This window comes from Orycteropus afer, unplaced genomic scaffold (assembly GCF_000298275.1).
Source record: "Orycteropus afer afer isolate SDZICR_OR568_19922 unplaced genomic scaffold, OryAfe1.0 scaffold00011, whole genome shotgun sequence".
NCBI lineage: Eukaryota > Metazoa > Chordata > Mammalia > Tubulidentata > Orycteropodidae > Orycteropus > Orycteropus afer.
The window spans coordinates 18,289,198-18,306,225 of NW_006921598.1; the positions used below are offsets into that span (position 1 = coordinate 18,289,198).

General features: G+C 35.4%; 1 protein-coding gene across 1 annotated transcript in view; it reads left to right on the top strand.

The window, feature by feature from the left end:
- Window positions 1-17,028, top strand: part of IBTK (inhibitor of Bruton tyrosine kinase) — a 171,931-nt gene that overhangs the window by 144,810 nt on the left and 10,093 nt on the right. The window contains exon 25 of the mRNA XM_042782244.1: window positions 6,021-6,170. Coding sequence (XP_042638178.1) covers window positions 6,021-6,170 — 150 coding nt within the window. The remainder of the gene's footprint in view (window positions 1-6,020; window positions 6,171-17,028) is intronic.

A 17,028-nucleotide genomic window follows, 5' to 3' on the forward strand; every position in this document is an offset into this window, starting at 1 on the left:
CTTCTGTGTCTGTGTTAATTGGTTTCCCTTTTCTTTGTTGAAGAGGGTCTGTGCAATCCTTCTGCCTAGTCCGCCATCTTGCCCCGCCTGGCTATGTCCTTTTGTTCAACTGATCTTTGAATTATTATATAATGTCCTTTCTTGTCTCTTATCATGGTTTTTGTCTTAATGTGCATTTTATCAGAAACTAATATTGCCACTCCTGCCTTCTTTTGCTTGCCATTTGCTTGATGCATCTTTTTCCAACCTTTGATTTTTAGCTGTTTTTTGTCTTTGTGTCTGAGGTGAGTGTCCTGTAGACAGCATATTGATGAGTCATGTTTTCTTATTCAGTCTGCCCCCTCTGTCTTTTGAGTGGTGCATTTAATTCATTTATATTCAGTGTAATTATAGACAAGTATGAATTTATTGATGTCATTTTCTTATGTGTTTTTTTGTGGTGTTGCTGATTTCTTTGTTCCATATAATTTTCTGTGCTGAGCTCATTTTGTTTACAAATTGTGTTATCATCTCCTTCATTGCTGTTGTTTTACTATTTGCTAAGTGTTTGTGCTTGTCCTCTTTTTTATTTTGATGTGAAGGTTTATAATTTTTCTTTGAGGTTACCCTGTAATTTATAATTTTCTTCCCATATTTAAAACAGTCTGCTCTATCTTGCAATTGTCTTGACTTCCTCGTCATTTAGTTCTGTATGTATACAGAACTGTATTCCCTCTTTTTGGTTTGCAGTTGTCCTCATTTACCAATTGATGTCTCAGGTTCCCTGTTTGCAGTCTTGTAAGCTTATTTTACTTTGGATACTTCTATAACTGGGTCTGTTTCTGGGTTATGTGGTCATGTGTGTTAATCATCAGTTGTTGTTTGCTGTTGTCGGTTCTCTGACTGAAGGATTCCCTTTAGGATCTCTTGTAGGGTTGGTTTTTTTTTCACAAATTCCCTTAATTTCTGCTTATCTGGAAATCTCCTAATTTCACTTTCATATTTGATAGACAGTTTTGATGGGTATATAATTTTGGTTAAAGATGTTTTTCTTCCACGGTTTTATGTATATATCATCCCATTGCCTTCCTACCTGCCTGGTTTTTGCCAAGCAATCAGAATTGAGTCTTACTTGTTGCCCTTTGTAGTTAACTTTTTGTTTTTCCATGCTGCTTTCAGGATTCTTTCTTTGTCTTTGGTTTTGGTGAGTTTGGTGATGATATGTCTTTGAGATTTTCTTTTGGGGTCTATCCTGTTTGGGGTTCATTGAACTTCTTGAATGGATATATTCTTGTCTTTCATCATATTAGGGAAATTCTCTTCCAACAAATCTTTGACAATATTCTCTGTGGTTTTATCTGCCTCTTCGTGTTCTAGAATTCCAATTGTTGTTGTTGTTGTTGTTGTTATGTGCCATCGAGTCGGCCCCGACTCATAGCGACCCCTCCTTGGGTTTCCGAGGCAGTATCACTACGGAAGTAGGATTGCCCAACCTTCCTTCCGAGGAGTGGCTGGTGGGTTTGAACCGCCAGCCTTCTGGTTAGCAGTCAAGTGATTTAGCCACTATGCTACCAGAGAATTCCAATTACACATAGGTTATTCTTCTTGATTGTATCCCACATAAATCTTAGGCTTTCTTCATTATGTTTTGATTTTTTTGTTTGTTTGATGCCTTAACAAAGTAGCATTTAGGTATTTATCTTCATTCTAATTAAGTCTGTCTTCCATTGATTTGATTCTGCCCCTTTGTCCATTCAATGTGTTACCTATTTCTGAAATCTTAGCATCAGTCTTCTGGGTTTCTGTTCATTGTTTTTGTATTCTTTCTCTCTCTTTTTTTTTTTTTTTTACTTTTGTCAGATTTTTTCTTGTATTGTTGTCTTAAATTGTCTCAAGTTTTGTCTGTGTTTTCCTTAATTTTGTCAGTGTTTTCCTTGATTTTATCAGTGTTTTCCTTGATCTATCTCTTAGTCCGTTGAAGGTACCTAAATATAATTCTTTTGAATTTCTTATTAGGGAGTTCCAATGCTGCTTCATCAGGGATATTTTCTGGGTTTGTGTCCTGGTCCCTTGTTTCTATTACTTTATCTTGCTTTTTTGTGTGGGCTGTTATGGTCTGTTGTCCCCAAGACATTGTAGTGGTGTTGCATTTAGGTTAAATTTGTGGTGTTATGTTGGTGTGATTTGTGCAGTATTTTTTTTTTCTTTATTTTGTTGTGATATATCTGTGTGATCAGGGTACTGTGCTCCTCTATTCTCTCTAGTTGTTTGCACTTAGGCTCTCACCACCTGTCTCAGGGTGGATGTGACAGAGAAAGAGAGTGTGTGTACAGATCTCTGTTAGCTGTTCGTGAAGAGCAGGGAGGGTGAGTTGGGCTGGTATTGGCTGCCGTTTATCATTGGTCAGTTGGTGCAAAAGCATATGGTATCCCTCATTCGGTGAGTGAGGCTACAGGAGGTCCAAGTATAGTTGGATTGTGTGGGAATGGTTGGTATCTCCCAGTCAGACAAAAAAAAAAAGAAAAGAAAAAACAAAAACAAGAGAAAAAATCAGACCACATACACAAACAGGAATAAATGCGAGAGAAAGAAGAGAAATGCAATAAATAGGAAGGAAAATTTAAAAATATATGTAAAAAGGATGAAAGAAAGATAATGAGAAAAAGTGTGTGTGTGTGTGTGTGTGTGTATATGTGTGGAGGAAGCCACAATGTCTGGGGAGGGCAGAATGAGAGAAAAGAGCACAAGGAAAAGATTAGGGAAAACTGCAAAAGGTAAACCAAGGGATGAGAAGAACCCAAAGAAAGAAAAACAGAAGGGAATCAGGAAAAAGGAAGAGAAAAAAAAAAAAAGACCCAAGAACCAGGCATGGGAATGAGGAGTGGGAGAAGGGGGAGGGAAAGAAAGGAGAAAGATAAAAAGAAATAAACAAAAATAAAACTGTGGGGTGTAATACAAGGGCACAGACCGTGATGGAGTCCCCACAGGTGAAGAATATGATGGGTTGAGGGGAGTGGAGATGGCCACTCCCCTGTTCACCAAGAGGGAATGGGGCACAAGCGAAACAAGGGGAATATCATACCTCTCCAATCTTCTGTCTCCAGTGTGGTTGCCTGTGCTGCCCTTGGTAGGCAGTGCATAATCCCAGGTCACAGTTCCAGCAAGAATGCCACCCGCATGTGCTTGAAATGTCTGCGTCAGCCTCTTTGTAAACATCCAAAATAGTTGCTCCCTCAGGACAGCTGCTGATAGTTCATAGGTCCGCCTTTCTACTTCTTTAGTGTTCTACTGTTTGATCTTCAGGCAGAATGCAGTCCTCACCCATGCAGCCTTGGTGAACAGAGCTGTTTCTTAGGTTGCTATTCGGAAATCTTCAAAATGGCTGTTCCCTCAGGACAGCCAGCAGTCCATAGCTCCGTTTGTCTCCTTACTCCAGTTTCATTCAGGTTCTTCAACTAGTTGGTTTTTAATCCACTTCTTTATCCTTCCTTTCAAAGTCTAGGGTTCCAGGATCGATTTCTGTATTCCTTTCAATTGGTTTCTCACTGCTTTGTCACAGAGGGTCTGTGTGGCTTGTCTGCCTATTCCACCATTTTATCAGAACTCCTAAATTGACTCTCTATAATTATAAAATGCTTCTATTCATCTCTATTACTACACTTTATCACAAAGTTTATCTTGTCTTCATACTGATGCTTGAGCCATCCTATACTTAAAATTTTATGGTTTATCTTTGTCCTGCATTTACTTTTAACCTATCTATTTCTCATTTAATGTTTGTGTCTGTTAGTAAGTACATGATTGGGTTGTGCTTTTTTTTTTTTCCTAAATCCATTTTGACAGTCTTTGTCTTTTGATTAGAGGGCCTAGTCTGTTGATATTTAATACAAATATTGATATGGTTGGCTTTAAAAACCAAATCAAACTCTCTGCTGCTGAGTGAATTCTAACTCATAGCCACCCCCTCCTTGGGTTTCCTAGGTGGTATCTCTATGGAAATAGATTACCCATCTTCCTTCTGAGGATTGGGTGGTAGGTTTGAACCACCAGCCTTCTGGTTAGCAGTCAAATGTTTTACTATTTGTATTTCCCAATTGTTTTTTAGTCCCCTATTTCTTTGTTTGGTGGAGGTGGTTTTGAATGTTTTTAGAATTCTATTTTAATTTCTCTTTTGGTATGTTCAGCTATATATTTTTGTATTATTTCAAAGTATATTCTCTGGGAATATACTATACATTAATTTTTCAGTCTACTTGGCCCGAATAATGTTATACTTCTTCATGTAAGATACAAAATCCCTTAAAACCAGTTTCATTTACCATCTTTATACTTTACATTGGGAGCTCTGGTAGCATAGTGCCTAAGGCACTTGACTGCTAAACAGAAGGCTGGCGGTTCAAACCCACCAGCCACTCCTCAGAAGGAAGATGGGACAATCTACTTCCGTAGTGATACTGCCTTGGAAACCCAAGGAGGGGTCACTATGAGTCAGGTCTGACTTGATGGCATGTAACAACAACAACAACAACAACATACTTTACGTTGAGAGTCCTGGTGATGCAGTGGTTAAATAAGCACTTGGCTGCTAAGCAGATGATTAGGGGTTTGAACCCACAAGCTGCTCAGTGGGAGAAAATGTGTCAGTCTGCTTACATATAGATACAACATTGAAACCCTATAGGGCAGTTCTACTCTGCCCTGTAGGGTATGACTATAGGGAATCAACTCAATGGTAATGGTTTTGGGTTTTTTTAAATACTTTTTGTTACAGTTGGCACACATATTGCATCTATATACATTATTTTACATATATACTATCATTTTTGTTTTAAATAGTTAATATATATTTTACAGAAATTAGACTGGAGTACTTTTTTACATCTATCCATATATTTTCTATTTTCCATGCCCTTTCTTTTCTTATTGAAGATTCACATTTCCGTCTTATATTATTTCCTTTTGGGAGCTCTGGTAGTATAGTGGCTAAGGCACTTGACTGCTAACCAGAAGGCTGGCGGTTCAAACACACCAGCCACTCCTCGGAAGGAAGATGGGGCAATCTACTTCCGTAGTGATACTGCCTCGGAAACCCAAGGAGGGGTCACTATGAGTCAGGTCCGACTCGACGGCACTTAACAACAGCAACATTATTTCCTTTTAGTTTGAAGAATTTGCTTTAGTAGATTTGTGTTTCAGTTCTGCTATTATTTGAGAGTATCTGAAAATGTCTATTTAACCTTCATTTTTCAAGGATATTTTTGTTGAATATAGGAATTTTTATTTTTGGCTTTTAGCAATTTGCCTATGTTGTACTTGGCTGTGGTTTTCTTTGTATTTATCTTGTTTGGGGTTTCCAAAAATCCTTGAGACTTTAGAATTATGTATGCCCTCAAATTTGGGACATTTTTAGTCATTGTTTCTTTTCCTTTCTTTCTTTTTTTTTTGGCCATCTCTCTCTCTTCCTGGCACTCTGGTATACATACGGTAGACTTTTTGATATTATCTCATAGGTCACCAGGGCCATCTAATTTTTTTCAATCTTTTTTTCCTTCTGTTCTTTAGATTCAATCATTTCTATTGATCTGCCTTCAAATTCACTGCTTCTTCTCCAGTCTGTTGTTAAGTCCATCCACTGAAGTTTGTTTTTTAAAGGTGGTTTTGAAAGTTCATGAATTTCTACTCTTTTTATAGGTGCCATTCCCCCTCCCCCGTTCTACAAATCTTCTGTATTCTTCAGTCCATTCTGAGCATATTTATCTTTACTGTTTGGAGTGAACATAGTTAATTTAGTATCGTTGCATAGTAATTTCAGCAAACGTATCATGTTCAGTGTCAGTCTGCATTGGTTGCCTTTTTTAACAACATAGTTTTGATTATTTCACAGTTGATAGCAAGAATCCAGTATCACATTAAAAACCATAATTACATACCCTCATAGAATTTTTGGTATTCATTCTTTCCATTGTTCCCTTGTGATTTTCAACATTGACCATAATAAAAAGAAAAAGATGTCTCAACATGGTCTTTGCTTTATTTTGCAGGGCTTCGTCTCTACATTCAGCATCATCCAAGTCATTTTGGGATCTCTTATTAGAAGAAAAAAGATCTGTCTTCGGCCTTAGTTCAGAAGATCACATAAAAAAAAAATGTTTTAAAGGAATCGAAAGTTCCCAAAGTCCAAAAGTCATAAGGTAATAAAATAAAAACCATTTTCTACCTTAAAATATTCTGTGGATATTTAATGTCTGAAAATAATTTTTAATAATTTATGAGGCAGATATTTATGCATTCTTTTACATTCAAAACTTACTTGTCATTCTTTAGGCATTTTATTTTTGAATTAGTTACTGAGGTACAATTGATACACAATAAATTATATATATTTAAAGTATATAATTTGAAGTTTTTTCATATGTATACACCAATGAAACCATCACTACATTCAAGAGAGCGAATGTATACATCAATCTCAAAAGTTTCCTCACGTCCTTTTGTGTCTCTTCTTTCCTCCCTTCCCCAAACACTCCACACTAATCTGTTCTGTTAGGATAAATAAGGTTGTATATTTTGGAGTTTTATATAAATGAAATCTTACAGTATATAGTCTTTTTTCCTTAGTTTATCTTCTTTTACTCAGTGTAATTATTAAGAGACCCATCTATATCATTATATGTACTGATAGTTTATTCCCTTTTATTGCTAAATAGTACCCCATTGTATGGAGTTTATCCATATGTGTAGTGATAGACCTTTGGATTGTTTTCTAGTTCTTTCTCTGGCCATTTTTGATACTGGCTTTTAAAGTCCATTATATTTTAAAAAGATATTTCATTTTTTAAATGTCTATATAAAACACAGGGAGCTCTGGTGGTAGTGCCTAAGGCATTTGACTGCTAAGTAAGGCTGATGGTTCAAACCCACCAGCCACTCCTGAGAAGGAAGATTGGATGATCTACTTCTGTACTGATACCACCTCAGAAACCCAAGGAGGGGGTCACTATAAGTCAGGACCTGACTCAATGGCAGTGAGTTTTTATATAAAACATAGGAGCCCTAGTGGTGTAGTGCCATAGGCATTTGTCTGCTAACTGGAAGGCTGGTGGTTCAAACCCACCAGCAACTCCTTGGAAGAAAGATTGGGCAACCTACTTCTATAGTGATACCACCTTGGAAACCCAAGGAGGGGTCACTATGAGTCAGATCCGACTCAACAGGAGTGGTTTAATGTCTAATGATCATGAACATTTCTTCATGTTTGTTGGCCTCCTGAATATCCTCTTTGGTGAAATGTCTGTTTATGTCTTCTTTTTAATTGGATTATTTGTCTTTTTGTTGTTGAGGTGTTGGAGTTTTCTATGAATTCTGGAGATAAGTCCCTTGTCTGATATTTTCTTGCTGAATTATTTTTTCCCCAATCTGTAGGTTCTTTTTTGACTTTTTTGGAGAAGTCTTTGGAAGCACATAAAAATTTAATTTTTAGAAGGTCCCATTCATCTGGTTTGTCTTCTCCTGTTTGTAGGTTTTGGGTTATGATTGATAGACTATTGATGCCATATATTTGGGCCCCTAAATTTGCCCCTGGTTTTTCCTTGAGGAACTGTATAGTTTTAGTTTTCACATTTAAGTCTTTGATCCATCTGGAGTTAGTTTTTGTGTGTGGTTGTGAGGTATGGATCTTGTTTTATTTTTCTTCAAATGGATATCCATTTTGCCAGCACCATTTGTTAAACAGACAGTCTCTTCCTTATTGAATGGATTTCAGCCCTTTGTCAAAGATCAGCTGACCATAGATCAATGGGTCTGTCTCTGGGTTCTCAATTCTGTTCCATTGGTCTATATGTCTTTCATTGCACCAATACCAGGCAGTTTTGACTACTGTGGCTGTATAGTAGGTTTTGAGATCCAGCAGTGTGAGACCTCCTACTTTGTTCTTTTTCAATAATGCTTTGCATATCTGAGGTCTTTATCCTGTTCATCTAAAGTTAATGATTGGTTTTTCCATATCCCTAAAGAATGTTGATGAAATCTGGACTGGGATTGCATTGAATGTATAGAATGCTTTGGGTAGTATTCACATTTTCACAATGTTCAATCTCCTATCCATGAGCACGGTATGTTCTTCCATTTATGTAGATCTCTTATGATTTCTTGAAGTAGTCTTTTATAGTTTTCTTTGTACAGGTCTTTTGTGTTCCTGGTAAGACTTACTCCCAAATTGGTTTTTTTTTTTGGTAGCTATTGTGAATGGTACTGATTTCCTTATTTCTTTTTTAGCAATCTCTTTGCAAGAGGAATCTAACTGATTTTTGGATATTGATCTTGTATCCTGTACTATGTTAAATCTCTCAATTAGTTTTTTGACTGAGATTTTTTGACTGAGTCTCTTGGGTTTTCTAGGTATAGGATCATATCATCAGCAAATAGGAATAGTTTGACTTCTTCCTTACCAATTTTGATGTCTTTGATTTCCCTTTCTTGCCTTATTGCCCTGGCTAGGTCTTCCAATACAGTGTTGAATAGAAGTGGTGATAGAGGGCATCCTTGTCTGGTTCCTGTTCACAAGGGGAATGGTTTCAGTCTCTCTCTGTTGAGAATAATGTTGGCTGTGGAAGTAATACCACCTTGGAAACCCAAGGGGGCTCGGTGTGAGTCGGATCAGACTTGATGGCAGTGAGTTGAGTTTTTTTGTTGTTTGTTTTGCATATATGCCTTTATTATGCTGAAGAGTTTCCCTTCTTTTCTTATTTTGCTGAGAGTTTTGCTCAGGAGTGGGTGTTGGATTTTATTAAATGCTTTTCTGCATTGATTCATATGATCATGTGGTTCTTTTCCTTTGTTTTATTTATGTGGTGGAATACATTGATTGTTTTTGTAATGTTGAAATGTTGCATACCTGATATAAACCCCATTTGGTCATAATTAATTATTTTTTTGATATGTTGCTGGAGTCTGTTGGCTAGGATTTTGTTGAAGACTTTCGCATCTATATGAGGGATATTGGTCTGTAGTTTTCCTTTTTGAGTGATGTCTTTTCCTGGTTTTGGTATCAAGGTTATGCTTGCTTCATAAAATGAATTAGGGAGGAGTACATCCTTTGTATGTTTTGGAATAGTTTGAGTAGGATTGGTGTCAGTTCTTCTCTGAATGTTTGGTAGAATTCTCTAGTGTAACCATCTGGGCCAAGACTTTTTTTGTTGATAATTATTTGATGACCTGTTCAATTTCTTCTTTTGTTATGGGTCTGTACAACTTTTCTACCTCATTGTATGTTAGTTTAGGAAAGTAGTGTGTTTCTAGAAATCTGTCCATTTCTTCCAGATTTTCAAATTTGTTAGAATACAGGTCTTCATAGTATCCTGATACCCTTTTTATTTCAGTTGGTTGTTTTGTGATGTCATTCATTTTATTTCTTATTTTTGTTACTTGTATTCTCTCTCTCCTTTACTTTGTTAAATTTGCCAATGGTTTGTCAATTTTATTAATCTTTTTTAAAACCCAACTTCTAGTCTTGTTGATTTTTCCTGTAGTCTTTCTGTTTTCTGTTTCACTGATTTCTGCTCGAATCTTTATTATTTCCTTTATTCTGGTGACTGTAGGCACTGGTTTCTATTCTTTTTCTAATTTTTGGAGATGTTTGTTTAAAGTGTTAATTGTGGCTCACTCTTCTTTTTTGATGTGTGCATTTATTGCTATAAATTGGCCTCTGTTCACTGTTTTTACTGTGTCCAAAAGATTTGCTTATGTTGTGTTTTCATTCTCATTTAATTCAAGGAAGTTTTGAATTTCATTTTTTATTTCTTTTACCCAGTCTTTCTTAAGGATGGTGTTGTTCAGTTTCCATGTGTTTACTCTTTTTCCATTGATCTTCCTGTTGTTGATTTCTAATTTGATAACATTGTGATCTGAGAAGATGCTTTGCAGTGGTATTTCAATGTTTTTAAATTTATTAAGGCTTTCTTTATGGCCTAACATAGGGTCTATCCTGGAGAATGTTCCATGTGCACTGGAAAAGAATGTATCTTGTGCTGTTGTTGGGTGAAGTGCTCTGTAGATGTCTATAAGGTCAAGTTGGTAGATTGTATTGTTTAACTTTTTCTGTAAGGTCAAGTTGGTAGATTGTATTTTAGCTTTTCTGTGTCTTTGTTGAATGTCTTTCCAGTTGTTCTAGCTTTCATTGAAAGTGGTGTATTAAAGTCTCCTACTATGACTGTGGAGTCATCTATTTGCCTTTTCAATTCTGTTAATGTCTGATTAATGTATTTTAAGCTCTTTTCATGGAGTCCATATATATTTATTATGGATATATCTTCTTATTCAATGATGTTTTTAGTCTATTTTTGTCTCTGTCTCTAAGGTGTGTCTCTGGTCGACAGCATATTGATGGGTTATGTTTTCTTATCCAGTCTGTAACTGTCCATTTCTTTAGTGGTGCATTTAATCCATTTACATTCAGTATAATTATTGACAAATATGAATTGGTTGCTGTTATTTTGTTGTGTTTTTTCATGGTGTTCCTGGTTTCTTCCGTAAAATTTTCTGTGCTGAGCTCATTATGATTATGAATCATGTTATCATTTCCTTTTTTGCTGTTGTTTTAGTATTTGCTAAATATTAGTGCTTGTCCTCTTTTTAATTGTGATGTAGAGGCTTATCATTTTCCTTCAAGGTTACACTGTGATTTATAATTTTCTCCCCGAGTTAGAACAGTCCATTCTGTGTTGCAACTCTCTTGATTCCTTGCCATTTAGAAGTTCTGTAACTACACAGTTTTTTCCCTCTTTTTGATTTGTAGTTGTCCTTATTTGCCAGTTGATATCTCTTCCCTTCTTAAAATCCTGCAAGCTTATTTTACTTTGGATACTTCCATAGCTGTGTTGGTTTCTGAGTTATGTCATCTTGTGTATTAATGGTCAGTTATTGTTTGCTACAGTTGGTTCTCTGTTCAAAGGACTGCCTTTAGTATCTTTTGTAAGGTAGATTTGGTTTTAACAAATTCCCTTAATTTCTGCTTATCTGGAAATCTCCTTACTCACCATCGTATTTGAAGGACAGTTTTGCTGGATATATAATTATTGGTTGGAAATTTTTCTCTTTCAGGGTTTTATATGTACCAACTCATTGCCTTCATGTTTGCATAGTTTCTGCTGAGAAATCTGAGCTTATTTTTATTGGTTTTTATTTTTCTTGTGCTGCTTTCAGGATTCTATCTTTGTTTTTGGTTTTGATGAGTTTGACGATGAGGTTTTTGGTGATTTTCTTTTGGGGTCCATCCTGTTTGGAGTTCGTTGGACTTCCTGAATGGATATATTTTCATCTTTCATCATATCAGGGAAGTTCTGTTCCAACAAATCTTGGACAATTTTCTCAGTGATTTTATTTTTCTATTCCTGTTCTGGAATTCCAAATACATGTAGGTTATTCCTTTTGATGGTATTTCACATGAACCTTAGGCTTTCTTCATTTTGTTTTGAGCTTTTCTCTGATTGATCCCTTTCCAAAGATGTATTCAGATATTTGTCTTCAGTCTCATTAGTTCTGTCTTCCATTAAGTTGATTCTGTTCTTTTGCCCTTTCAATGTATTGCCTATTTCTGACAATTTAGTATTTATTTTCTGTATTTCTATCTATAGATTTTTTATCATTTCTAATTTTTCATTTATTTTACCATTTTGTTCTTATATTTTCTACCGAAATTGTTCTACGATTTTGTCTGTGTTTTTCTTAATTTTGTCAGTGTTTTCTTTGATCTGTCTCTCCATCCTTTGAAGATACCTAAGTATAATTTTTTTGAATTCCTTGTCAGGGAGTTCCAATGCTGCTGCTTCTTCGGGGATTTGTTCTGGGTCTGTCTCCTGCTCCTTTGTTTCTACCACTTTATCTTGCTTCTTTGTGTGGACTGTGGTGGTGTGTTGTCTCTGGAACATTGTGATATTATTGTGTTTAGATTTCTGTTAACTGTTTGTGAAGAGAAGTTAAGGATGACTCAGGCTCTTCTTGGTGGCCATTTATCACTGGCCAGTTAGTTAAGAAGGAAATGGTACTTCTCACTCAGGAAGTGGGAGTTGCATGAGGTGCAGATGTGGTTGCATTGTATGGGCACTGTTCCTGTCTTCCCACTCAGTTAGACAAAAACAACAATCAAAACACTATCAAAAAAGTAACACCAAGTGGACAAAAAACACACCGCATTAACACACAGGAGCAGTCACCAAAAAAATAAATAAATAAATAAATAAATAAATAAAAGGAAAAAAAAGTACCTGCAGTATCTGGGGAGGGAGCAGTAGAGAAAAGTGGTAGAGTATGAGAATAAGGAAGAAAAAAAATGGGAAAAATGCAAAATGAAAAACAAGGAATGTAGTTAAGCACAAGAAAGAAAAAATTGGGTACCAGGAACTGGGAAGAGAGACAAAGCTGAAAACTAAAACTTGGGAAGGGAAGAATAAAGAATATTAAAAAGCATGAAAAAAAGAAAATAATAATAATAATTTTAAAAGAGACAGAAACAAACAAACTGAACAAAAAGGAAAAAAAAATCTGGGCAAGGCGGGGCACCCGTCTCTGTCTGAGCACATAGACTGGGATGGAATTCTTGCCAGCCCAGAAGGTGGGTGGGAGTGAGGAATGGCTGCACTTCCATTCACCAAGAGGGTGTAGGTATAAGAGTAACATGGGGAATATTGCACCTTTCCAGTCATTTCTGTCTGGAATGTCCTTGTGGTCCCCAGCAAATGCAACCTATTCTAAGGTCTTTGGAATCTGAAAGAACGCTGTCACTTTAAATATCCAAAATGGTTGAACCACTTATAAAAAGTCAAAATGGGTGCACCCTCTGGACAGCCAAAAGTCCACAACTTAGCCCGTCTGTCTCTTCACTGCTTTCCCTTTTATTCACCAGCCACCAGTGCCGTCCTCTGTGCAGCTTCTGTCTAGCAGGGCTTATTTTTAGGTTAATTTTTAGGTCCTAACACCACTTGGAAATATTCAAGCTGTCCATGCTGTCAGGATTGCTGACAAACCACAACTCTGTGTGTCTCCTTTTTCTGTGTTTTCATGCAGGTTCTTCTATTCATTGGAGTTTAGTCCATTTCTGTGTGCTTCCTTTCAAAGCTCAAGGGCTCCAGGATTATCTTCTGTATCTGTGTGAATTGGTTCCCCTTTTCTTTGTTGAAGTGGGTCTGTGTAGTTTGTCTGCCTAGTCTGCCATCTTACCAGAACTCCACGCATGGATTTTTTATGCAACTCATCATACTTGGCTTAGCAACATTTGTCACTGCTAGTTTTTTTAACCTGTCTTTCCTTGACCTCTCTAACAACAGTGTACTACATTACCTCATAATCTTTTGCTCATTCCTTTTCTTTGTAAGTTTATTTTTCTCTTGGCCATTAAATATTCAAATTCAATTCTAGGTCCTCTTGTCATTTTAGTTTGTATTCTTTCTATACTGTCCATTTTATGAGTATATATTCAGTGTATTCATGTGCACTAAAGACTCAATTTATATTTCCTGCCCATCTCTCTCATCTGAGCTTCAGATTTTATTATTCAGCTGCCTTTTTGCTATCCCTATCCTGTTTGGATGGTCAAAAACATCTCAAAGTTGATGTCCCCCACCAAATTTAATATTTTCCTCATGCTTTTCTCATAAAATCTTTAGAGACAAAAAATAAAACAGTTCATTGTTTCTGATTTTTCTTCCTCAGTAAATGGCATTTGTAAGTCTGCTTTTAAGAGTCATCTTTGACACTTCCTTTTTATTAATATGCAGTCTGTCATCAGGTGTGCAGTTTTGTCTCTCAAATATTTCTCAAATCCATATGCTAAAAAACAACAACAAACTTTATTTCCACTGTCTTCACTCTTATCCAGACTACTGTCATCTTTCACATAGGCCAACTGAGTAGCCTCCTGACTGGTCTGCCTAAAGATTCATCCTTTTCTCATATTTGGTTAGTGTGTTCTTTATAAAATGCAACTGTTACAACTCTTAGGGTAAAGCTAGAATTTTTAATATGGTCTTCATGGCCTAAATAGTCTGACTTCTGCCACCCCTTTAAGCTCTATCTTGCTATGTAGTCTCCGTATTCTAGTTATCTTGGTCTTCTTTAACTTTCTGAAATGTATTTTGCTTTCTTTCCACTTCTTACCCTTTGGCTAGTTGACTCTGTCTTGTCTTTCAGTATCTATTCAGTCATATTCTTTGGAGAACTCTAACTTCCCTTACTGGGTCAGTTTTCTGTTATATCTTTTCATATATTTTTCCTTTATTACATTTTTCACATAGTTGTCTGTTATAAATATTTCAATATCTGTATTCTCAACTGCTTGTTTTATGAGATCAAGGAAGAGATCTTTCTTTGTTCATCATTGTATCACTGATGCTTAGAATAGTTCCTAGCACAAATAGGTGCTCAATGAGCAGTTGATAAATGAGCAAAGATATAAATAAATTTAAATTGTAGCTGTATCTCAAGTAGCATGTGTTTCTAATATAGTCATTTATTAAGTTAAAATTACGATTACTTTTGTAGTATTGAGTTTTCAATATTGGCAATATACATAGAAATTTTCTTCTTTTTTTTAATAAATAATTTTGTCATGTAACTCATGTAATTATGTATCTGTGGTTTCTTAGTTGGTCACTAGAGTGTGCTATAACATCAAGGTTCTTAATGGTGCAAAATTGTACTTATACCGCTTTGGAAGTTTGAATGAAAAGAGTAAATGATAGTATCATGCCCATTGATTGGGTGTTAGGTAGTGGGAATAAATATTTAATTAAATGACTATGTGCTATCACTTGATAGTGATTATAAGAAAGCAAGCATGCAATTTGAGTTTCAGTTTTTTATTTCATCATAGAAAGTAAATAAATGAGATTTTTTTAAAGGAAACAATAAAACTTAACATAAAGTAAAAAAATAAAAATAGTTCACCAAATTACAGAGCATGTGACATAGGCACACCATTCTGCTGGCCTCTGTTGGGTGTGTATACAGTGCACTGCACAGCCCCAACCTTCAATGTGTTTGAAATCTAGTTGGTAAGCCATTATATGCGCACATGGAAGATAAATGAAAGGAATGAAATTACAGTTCAAGATAACAGTATCAAGGAGGTCACAAAGAATGTAAGATTAAGTGCCAGATGAGTGATTCAGAGAAGGAGCAATGACCATAAGCTAGAGCTGTAAGGAAAGACTTCAGGAAAAAGGACTTCTTCAACACTTTTCTTATTCAGTTCCAGATATTTGATTGTTATATATATGCCCATATGAATAATATTAGAAAAAGGAGATTACCTAAATATTGATCCATTGCATTGTCACTTTTTTTTTTTAAAAAAAAAAAAAACCAAACAACATTAGACTGAAAAGAAAAGAGGAGAAGAGACAGTATAAGCAGAGGAAATAGAGTTAAAACAGGAAGACAGGAATCCTTATGGTCCTTTGGGGACTTATGGTAGCAGGGTTTTCATCTCAGGAAATTCTATAAATCCTACATTGCTTCAATTGTAGAAAATGTGATTCCTCCTCCCCACTAAAGGCTAAGGGTAATCCAAGAATGACAATGTCATTTATGGATGTTAAAATGTGGAAAAGGGGTTTGTGCAATTTTCATTTGTTTACTGTTAATTACGTGTTCTTGTTCACTTTCATGTGTTTTCTTTCACTTCTTACCCTCCTTATGTAATCTCTGGACAGAAAATATGAATCTTATGTTTCTAACTAGTAAGAAAAACTATTCATGAGACAAAATCATTATATGATTATAGCAGCTCTAATCTTACATAGATATCTTTGTAATTAAGTTAGTACAAAAATCCTAAAGAAGGCAAGTGTGTGAGCAAAGTAATTTAGTTCTCTTTAAGTCACAATTCAACAGTATTAATGTTCTTCGGTTTGAACAAAAATCTTTCAAAGAACACTTTAGCTAGCCTTTTTATCTTTCATTTCTAGAAGACTAGGTTTGATATAGATTTTGTATTGGGACTATCTTTATGTTGCTAATACCTAAACCTTAATAATGCTGTATTTATTTTCTGAAAGCTTAGACATTTGTTTTTTCTTAGCTCTTTTAATCTAACAGTTTTGCTTCTTTTCTAGATGAAATTTTAACAGATTTCAAATTGGGCAAATTTATAATTAATGAGATTATCCATTGAAAAATCATTAGTGGAAAGAATCCTGGAATTATAGTCTTAAGAAAAAGATTTGAGTTCCAGACTAACACTATAAACATTTCTGATCTCAGTTTCATTTAAATATGAAATGAGAATAACATTTTACACAGGTTTATTTCATGAGCCTTATGTAAGACTCATATGAGATAATATAAATGAAAGTACTTGACAGATTACAAAATGTTACATAGATAAGTTGCTGTATACTTAAGCTCTGGTTGCTTAATTTTGATTTCGTGAAGTTTATGGCACATTAGTCCTAATAGTCACTGTTGTTATGACATAGTATTTTCAAAGACATATGAAGCTTCTAGCTGCTGCTTCTTACTTAGTGATTAAGTATAATTGATTTATAATACTTTACATTTCCTTGGAAATGTTCAAACATTTTAGCGGATCCACAGAACACCAGGATGATTTTGGAACACCACTTAAGTCATTGTTCCATGCTATGTTTGGAACACCACTTAAGTCTTTGTTCCATGCTATGTTTTAGTGCCCTAAGAGGCATCTAATCTTGCACCAACTTTCGGACCTTTCAAATAACTTAACCTAGGGGATTTGCATTTAGTCTTTGTCTAAGGTAGTTATCCATTTCAACAAAATGTAGAAATTTTTCCATTTTATAATCATCCTTGTCTAGACTCTTATAATCTGTAACAAGTTTACAACAGCTTTATAATTCATCTCCTTGACTTCATTTTTATCCTAGTCTGTAGTCTTCTGCTTCATCTCGAGGACTTCTCCTATTTTGGGTGTTATGTGTAAGTCAGGCAAAAATACAGCAGATTTCAAGTCATAGGCCTTTATTAAAATTAAGAAATCTGTAACTAGACCTGGTCTCACTTTATTTTGTATGCCAATAT